Source organism: Anopheles nili, chromosome X (genome assembly GCF_943737925.1).
Source record: "Anopheles nili chromosome X, idAnoNiliSN_F5_01, whole genome shotgun sequence".
NCBI classification, from domain to species: domain Eukaryota; kingdom Metazoa; phylum Arthropoda; class Insecta; order Diptera; family Culicidae; genus Anopheles; species Anopheles nili.
Window position 1 is genome coordinate 6,342,266 of NC_071293.1, and position 8,914 is coordinate 6,351,179.

An 8,914-nucleotide genomic window follows, 5' to 3' on the forward strand; every position below is an offset into this window, starting at 1 on the left:
TCCTGCGATCAGTCAAAAAAGAGACATAAATGTAAAATTAATATTTGTCGGCAAAATTCATAATTACAAAATTTTTCTTTAAATCCTCATTATTCCAGATGAAATTAGCATACATTTCAATGTTACACCTAAACATTGTTCACATGATAGTTAATTCAATCTTACGTTAATATAGCCTAAACACCTGCGATATGTATATTTTAATTATTTTATACAATACTCAGCACTAAAGCATATTTTTCAAATAAGTATACTACACTTGGCAGTTTATAACTCGACAAATTTGATCCCATACCCTCTACGTTACAGATTTCGTTCGCTTAAAACACGGTTGTATGTTGGCACACCTACATTTAGCCTTTGCATTACATTAACCGCCCATTCTTTCGTCCTGATCTCAATGATTCGTTTCGCCAATGTTTTTCAAATTTCAACACCCTCGTCCTTCAGGTGTTCCACGCACGAAACGTTTCAGCAACTGCATCCTACTTGCTCACACAAACGCAAAGTGGGCTGTCCCGTCTGTGGAGTAACGAAATAAATTTCCCCATCACAACTGGAGCTCGATTGTAACATTTATGTTCTGGAACATCGAACAATAGCTTATGTTGTGTGTGGAGTAAGTTTGAGGCACTTAGTGCTGTCGATATGCACATTTGGCTGGTCATAAAAACGTTTTTTTTTAGAGATTACACTTTTTCATATTAAGCGTAACGTCTTTATGGGAAATAGGGAAAAATGTTGGTTAAAACTTTTGTTGGGAATTTACACTTTGTGAGCAAATGTTGACTGGTCTACCTATTTATTGACCTTCAGATACCCTCTACTAACGGCGTTCGTGCACCATTTGAGCAACGAAATCGAGCTTAAGGGTTTTTTCGTTGCACAAAACCAAGCGCAACAGCCTGATTTCTCCTTGCAAGGGCTGCGCTCGATTGCGGGCGCAAAATTTGCCAACAAAACCACCCCAAAACCGACCGGTTGGGCTTCCGGTGGTGGCGTTGTGTGACCTCGCTGGGCACCCACGCAACCGATACGGGTGCCCTTTTGCCGCTTTCACACCAAAACGCAGCCCTTTTTGGGGCCAAACTGCCAGGTGTTCGTTTCAAAACCACCAGTGACACAGGGTGGAGGGTGATGACTTTTCCATCCCTTCCACAAAGCGGGGGTGGCGTGGCTGGGGTTGATTTGTGCCCTCTCTTTCACTCCTTTCGCTTTTGTTTGCAAGCGTCCCAGTTCCGGCCACCGAATGGCTCGGATCCGAAAAACAAACCGAAATCGTAAAATAACGGGCACCAACGCAGCTTTCCAAACTTTCCTTTGAGTTTGGTGCGTTAGTTCTTTGAGTTTCCACCACTTTTTTTTCTTTCTTTCTTTGCCTTTCTCCCATCTCTTTCGCGCGTAGGCTCGGCAACCGTTAGCGCGGTGGGGGTGAAAAAAAGGCACGCAAACGGGTCGCGGAAGTGTTTGAAAGCCAAACCGAACCGAAACCGCGAGATGATGGAAAACCGATTTCGGAACATTCATACATAAAAAGAAAAAAACTCAAACACACACACACACAATCCGGCGCAAGATTGATAATAGATGCGTTGCGCAACCGGCCCGTTACGGGCCGCTTATCTACGAGGTGCGAGGAAGGGCAGGGCGGAAAAAGGGTGGTGTGGAAATCATGTAACAACCCTCTCCGAATCGAGTGTGATTCGATGCAGCAGGGGTGGGGGATATGGAAATTTAAAATGAAAACCCACCAGGCAATCACCGCGGCTCGGGATGCGGCCGCGTTCGTGATAGTAAAACGAAATATAATTAATAGTGATAGACAACGAAATCTAAACGTAAGCAAGCGAGCTTAAAGGGAGGTGGGAGGGAAAGAAGAAGGAGTAGAGGAGCAGATCGACGAAGGAAATAAAATAGGAGGCTGTAAATTATGCTTTACCGAGTGAGAGGAGGGAACGGGAAAATAAGCGGTTAATTATATGGACCGGGAAATTTGGACCTTCCCGCAATCAAACCCGGGAGGGTGGAAAAACAGAAAATAGAAACGATTTCCTCGTTTAAAATCGGCTGCACAAGCCGGTACCGTGCTGGAAGGCTTTTCCCACGTCTTAGCAGAGGAAAATTGTGACGAGCTATCGTTAACGCGCGCAACGTCGGTGCGTGTTTGAGAAGAAAACTAGGAAGAAAAGAAAGAAGCAAAAAAGGTACACCAGATCGATAGCCAGTGAGGGTTTATCTCCGGAAAAAAGGAAGCATCCTAGCGAAATGAAGCCAACGAACCTTCGCCGAGCGGTTTATTTGGGGCTGACATCGATAAGTTTACTGTTTATTTTACATTTCGTAAAATTACCGTATGCTATCGAGCACATCTTGAGCTCGATTTTCGAGGTGTTCCAAGCATTCGTCAAGCACCGAGGTAACGATGTCTCGTCTTACCGTTGTTTAGAGGCTAAGTCGAACCCAGCGAAGTGGAAGAAAATGTCTGTTCTGTGCTTAGTTAAGTAAAACTGCACCGTATCTGAGTGAATAATCCGTTAGCTGTGTGTGGGTCTTCATGAAAGGATGATTTTTTTTTCAAACAAAAATGTTATGAGTACTTGAACATCAAAGACGAGATTGGAAATAGAAGAAAACGTAATAAGTAATTTCCCCACTATTTCCCTTGACAGCTTTTAGGAAGATTCAATTTAAATTTTAAAAACATTCAACCTTTTTTGTCAATAGGTTAAACGCTGCTTTGTAAAAGCTCTTCTGAAGCTAAGATTTTCTAACACGTTATACTTTTTTCATGCACACGCAAGTGAAGAAATAATGTTTAATTTACCATTTATGTTTGTAAATTTCGGGCATGAGACTGTGTCTCAACATACAATGAAGAAAGCCTCTTTGAATTAAAATACTACTCTTACAGTGAATCGACGAAATGTTACTTGTTTAAGTTGAAATGTACTCCCAACCAAACGTATTCAAAATAATCAAAAACCCATTTGAAAACGCAAACAAATTGACTAAAGTATATTTTATGTTTCTTTTATTTAACCACTTATACTTAATTTTCTCATAACAAATCAACCTTTAAGATTCGTTAGGCTGTGTTAATCATGAAGCAGATTCGAATAATTTCAACGAATGTTAATGCTAAACATTGCAATCATGCTGAAATAGTTAACCTTGTCGTATCGTCTAGACTCTAGAGTGCGATTATAATAATAATTATAACAAATATTGCCCCGTATACAATACAAATCGGCTATACACTAAACAGGACTTTATTTGATAAGCGAGGAACCTTGTTGATTAACCAACTAATGTTTTATGAAAGTAATTTCCTTTAAATAAGGTTTTTAACTTAGCTAAGCAGATACGTGTATTATCGAAGGCAACAACGTGTTGTTTCAAACATTATTTTATTTGCGATCTGTACATTGCACTGGATTATTACTTCTCTTTAATGTACGTCAAAAGTTGATTTAAAGAAAAAAATACAATTAATCACACTGGGAATGTGAATAAAAATAGGAATTACCACTAATCCGGGCTTCGTTTGGAATGTGAAAGGATTGCAAGGATATTTTGTTGGTATGTGGAAATTTGCCGTTGAACGATTTCCATCTCAGGATGTTTACCTTGCGATCACAGTGAAGCCATTCCTTATAGACTTATCGGTCGGTATGTCAAGTATGACTTCATCAACCTGCAAGAGTGTTCGATTCTGTAGGTCTTATTTCCATCGACATAGCTTCCCCTAGTTGAATTTACCTTTCGGATGTAGCACCTATAAGAATGCCAACCTAACCTGCCCACTTTTGGCCCCGTATCGTACAATTTCAGCACCAACAACTGCGACTACCAGACATCTCAGCCGCGCCCCCTCCGTTGCTGCGTTGGAAAAGCTAACCTCAAACCTGAGCGAATCCGCGCAAACCCGAACGAGCGCAATGGAGCAGCTAGAGCGAGAAATCCGCAAGGAGATCGACGAGATGAACACCAGCGTGTCGTTGGTGGACCGTCTCGAGGCCGGTGACACCATGGACGATGACCGGCGTGAAGAACTGCTGTCCTCCACGCGAGCCGTATTCGAGAATGTCAACCCAAACAACGTGAAGAACAGCCTCACCGATTCGCAGATATCGATCATCTCGAAACACGACGGCTATCCGGATTCGGGTCACTTCTACAGTACGCCACTGGGCGGGGTCAAGGAACCGACGGCGGTGGATGAAACCGGCGTTCTTCCGACGATCCAACCAACCCACCAAGGTGGTCCCGGAAAGGACAGGGACGGTGGAGCAGGGCCGGAAGGTAAACTCGCACCCGAAATGGCACGATCCTCGGGACGCACCGTTAGCAAATCGCAAGACAGCAAGCAACAGTCCAAGACCGGTCAGAGCGTGAAACAAAACTCCCGGCCGGTGGACGGAACAAGCAAAGGCCAACCACCGATGAGCGCCTCACTGGCCAACCTGTTGTACGCGTCCGGTGGTGCGGCGGCCAAACGCAAGCGACTTCCATCCACCGTGGTGCTTGGATTGATCCAGCTGCTGTTGAGTGTAACGTTGGCCGCTCTTGGTGGGCTCGTGATTGCACGAAACGCGTCCCTTGCGATGGCCGGAACCGGGTTGTGGTGTGGTGCCATCGCTGGTATCGCCGGATCGCTCGGTCTCATGAATGTGAAGATGGCCAAAACTGGCTTTCTGGCGGTGAATCTCATCTGTGTCGCTTCCAGCACGCTCGGGCTTGCTCTCACCGGTATTGGGGCGGTTCGGGACGCGAACTTGGCCCAGCAGGACGAGGTAATGACCACGTGGAACCGTGGGAAGTTCGTCGTGGCGTCAGATTTGAACGCAGGAAAGTGAAGCGCGAATTACATGGTATTGTTCTCTGTTTTATCTATTTCTCATCACGCATAAATATTCGCCCACCCGAAACCTGGGCGTCTTGACACTTGGCGTCATCAATGCTAACGCGCAACGGAATGCTGGAACTGGCGCGCTTGTCGGGTAGCTTATCTGGGGTGCCGTCACAGCCGGAACTGGTCTACTGGTGGCGCTGGCGGTACATTTCCTGATCAGCGTCTTCTCCGTCTACTACTCGGCACTCAAACTCTGCTCCAGGTGAGTAACGTGTCAGGCAGGTGTTTGATATAGCGCCTAGAAGGTGCTCACTAATCCTGCGCCTCGCTAACACTACGTATAAAGACAAGCGCGCGCGTGTGATGCCTATCTCAAAACGTCTACGGGCGCTTATACCTGCATCTGCCAACACCAAAGACTCTCTCTGGGAACGTACCGGTATTTGGTGTATAAATACTTTTGCGTGCCTAACCTCTAAATTCTACTCGCCTATTAACCTATAAATCGCTGGCGCGTCTAGCGTGAGATTGAAAAGTCAGTGATATACTTAAACCGCCGACGAGTCGCCTCATCAAATTCGGTACCCGTCAATCGGGGCATCACGGTCAAGCAAACGCAGGCAGCAGTAAGGAAGAAAAAAAAATCAACGTAAATGGCCCTAACAAACTGGCCAAAAAAAAGCAAAATATATATAAATCCACACATTCACATGTGGTTGGACATGACAAACATGCCCTTGGGTTTACAGTTCGGGTCCGGCAGCCACGTACTAATCGCGTTGAGATTATTCTCAGCCTCCTGGCCCTCCTCGGGTGGTTCCGACTCGGATGACGAGCTGTGCTGCGTCTCACTGGCAAGTTCCACCTCAGCCACCGGGCTGGTGGTGGTTTCAGTTTGATCGCGCTTCTGTCTGCGCATCACCGCTATCATCTCAATCCAATCGAGATACTCCAAGTAATACTGGTACACCGGGATGACGATGACGGAGATATCGTCGACGGTGGCGGCTGCACTCGAATCGGACAAGCGCCAGTGGCCGGACTCATTGGCGCGGCCACGCGACCGTGCCACCAGCTCCTGGGCGACCATCGTGTAGCGATGGCGCTCGGTGGGGAACCGCTTGAGCGTTTTGAATACGGTGCTGGCCACCTGCAACGAATCGCTCACGTCCCACAGCCCGTCCGTGGCCATCACGAGGATACCGTACTCGCCATCCCGGTTGTTCTCGTCGATTTCCTTTACGTGGGACAGATCGAAATACACCACGTCCGGGTGTGCGCTCAGGAACGGCTTTATCGGCAGGTTGCTTCCGAGGGCCTTCAGATCATGGTCACCGAAACCACGCGTCACACCGATCGTGCCAAGCAGCCGACTGCGTTTGCCGGCACCGGTGACAAGCGGCGATTTCAGATCGGCAAACGTGATCGTCTTGTACGCCCAACCCTTCATTTCACCCTCGCGGTAGAGAATGCGCGCGCCAAGGTCCTTCGTGGTCGGCTTCTTGGCGTACTCCATCGCGATGTACTCTACACCGAGCAGGGTTGGGTTTTGCTTGCCGATTGTCAGCAACCGTGACCGCTCACTGTCGGGTGTGTGGTCGAACGAGCACAGTTTGGTCACTGCCTCGTACTCGTCCGTCTCACCGGTCGAACCCGTCTTCTTTGGATCCGATATGGGGGTGTCTCGGCGTACCTGGCTGCACAACACGCCACGCGAATCGCCAGCATTGGCCACGAACAGCTTGCCAAGGATGAAGAGGGCCACGAGTGCCGTGCAGCCGCCCGCGTTGCGGTACTTATCTCTGTCCTTCGCCAGCACCCTGTCCATGTCGTAGAAAGCCGCCTCCAGCGCGCCTACAATCAGGTCGTCCTTCGACACCTGCTTTTGGAAGAGAATCGGATGGGGCTGGGGTGGCGGCTCCAACGCGTCCTCGCTCGGCATCAGCAGGTCGATGATGTCCACCAGCTTCTCGTGCAGGATGTAGTGGAATTGGTTAGAGGCGGCCAACGCCGCACCGTACCCGGCGTGCCCGTCATAGATGCCGAAGTACGTGTACGGGAGACCGTGGTATTTCTTGGACGGGTGCGACAGGACCTGCCGGTGGAAGACGGCCTGGTCTTCGTTCCACTTGGATTTGCCCGAGTTGACGCATTCGGCGTACCCAGTGTTCCAGGGTAGCAGCGAGATTTCGCGTGGTACAATTATTGGCCGCACGTTGTGATCCGCGCTGGCCTTCAGTTCATCATAGGTCAGCAGCTGCAGGAACGGTGGGCGGGCGTACTGGAATTTTTTCGGCAGCCGCTTACTGCCATTCGCGTCGTAGTCCTTCTGACTGCCAGCTCGCCCGCTGCCATATGCTTGTTGGCCGGATCCGGATGGGAGAGCCGGCAGATCCGGTGCCACCGTGGTGAGCACCTTGTTCTTGAAGCGATGGAACATATCCATCTTGGCTCGTGTAGGAGACGGCTTCACCGGTGAAGGTGAAGACAGCGGCTGAACACGCTACCAACGCCACACACACACGCCGTTTGTCGGCTTTTTTTTGCACCTTTCCTTCGCCTGCTGCTGCGCACTTTGTGTCGCCGCCGGCTGACCTGCAACGCCTCTCGAGGCTTTGTCAAGATGTTTCGCGCTCTAATTCACTTAGCAAGCTTAAAGTAGAGTGTTGAGAGCAAAAAAAAAGAAACAACTATTGTTTTATGTCATTTAATATTTGGTGGACGTATCTTCAAAGCACGCCTGGAGGATGTGAAAAATGCACCCTAAAATGGATGTTCCCGTTTCGCAAAGTGAATGCGATGAATTTTTATGCCATATGCATGCTTACCGCCAGGACGCACACGGAACTGGAACACTTTAGCCAAATTGTCGACCGTATTCACCAGCTGCACAAGACTTTCGGACCTAACCATAAAGATTAAATCGAAGCCAACCAAGCCACACCACACGTTGATAGTTCGTTAGTTACTGCACTACTGCAAATTTTCTGTTGCGCCCATCGTACGCTCTCATAGGTTGATAATGTATATCGCATTCAAAGGATCCAACTGGCGCAGTTACCGCGAATTCGTAAAGTTCAGACAATTCAACTGTTCATGTTTTGTTCACATCACCGCTCTGTCACACTCGCTGTTGTCCTACTCACACTAGCAAGCATAGCTCACTTCTCACTGCTCACTTGTTTTCGCTCTCATCGTACGATGCGAAAGTCACGATTAAACGGCGTAAACACTTCCGGATTTGCGGTGATAAACTTGATTTTCTCAACCAACTGCAAGTCGTAAATTAAATATGAAGCTATTTTTCTAAGTCAATAATGTCCAATTCAATGGCGATTGGATATGATTTCAATCGATCAAAAAGGTGCTTAATTAGTTTATTCACATCACCGCTCTGTCACATTCGCTGTTGTCAAACTCACAATAGCAAGCATAGTTCACTTCTCACTGCTCACTTGTTTCCGCTCTCATCGTACGATGCGAAAGTCACGATTAAACGGCGTAAACACTTCCGGATTTGCGGTGACAAACTTGATTTTCTCAACCAACTACAATTATTACATTAAATATAAAATTATTTTACCAAGTTAATCAGCTACAATTCAATGGTGAGTGGATATGATTTCAATCGATCAAGAAGGTGCTTTATTAGCCTTTTTAAGTACCCCAATAGAAAGGGAATATTGTAACAAATCAGCACAAACCTCAAGATGGTGCTGTCACTTATATACAGGCGTTCTACTCGTAGCGCCATCTGTTGTCGCAATTAATATTCTAACCGAAAATCGCATTTCAAACCGAACCGTTAAGACACCGAGTAATTTTAATTTGCAACCTATTATCTTTCACAGACCAGCACAAAAACTACAAATGATCGATAATCTAATGCACAGCAATTCGCAAGCGTTCATGACACAGCAAAAAGTGGAGGATTACATAAATTCCCTCCATGTAGAACCGGGTGTGAAGGACATGATGTACCAAACGATGTTGAAGAGAACTTACGGATCAATGTATGGCGAAAAGCATCGAGGAGACAATTACAGTACAGGAACTTCCCAG

The 8,914-nt window shown here is 47.1% G+C and overlaps 2 protein-coding genes across 2 annotated transcripts; one reads left to right on the forward strand and one right to left on the reverse strand.

Annotated features, from left to right (window-relative positions):
• Positions 1 to 3,938: 3,938 nt before the first annotated feature.
• Positions 3,939 to 4,856, forward strand: LOC128728563 (uncharacterized). Its single transcript, XM_053822191.1, has one exon. The coding sequence runs from the start codon at positions 3,939 to 3,941 to the stop codon at positions 4,854 to 4,856; it is 918 nt and encodes a 305-aa protein (XP_053678166.1).
• A 702-nt stretch (positions 4,857 to 5,558) lies between these two features.
• On the reverse strand, positions 5,559 to 7,292 carry LOC128728565 (protein phosphatase 1H). Its single transcript, XM_053822193.1, has one exon. It carries the CDS (start codon positions 7,290 to 7,292, stop codon positions 5,559 to 5,561), a length of 1,734 nt encoding a protein of 577 aa, XP_053678168.1.
• Positions 7,293 to 8,914: the final 1,622 nt, after the last annotated feature.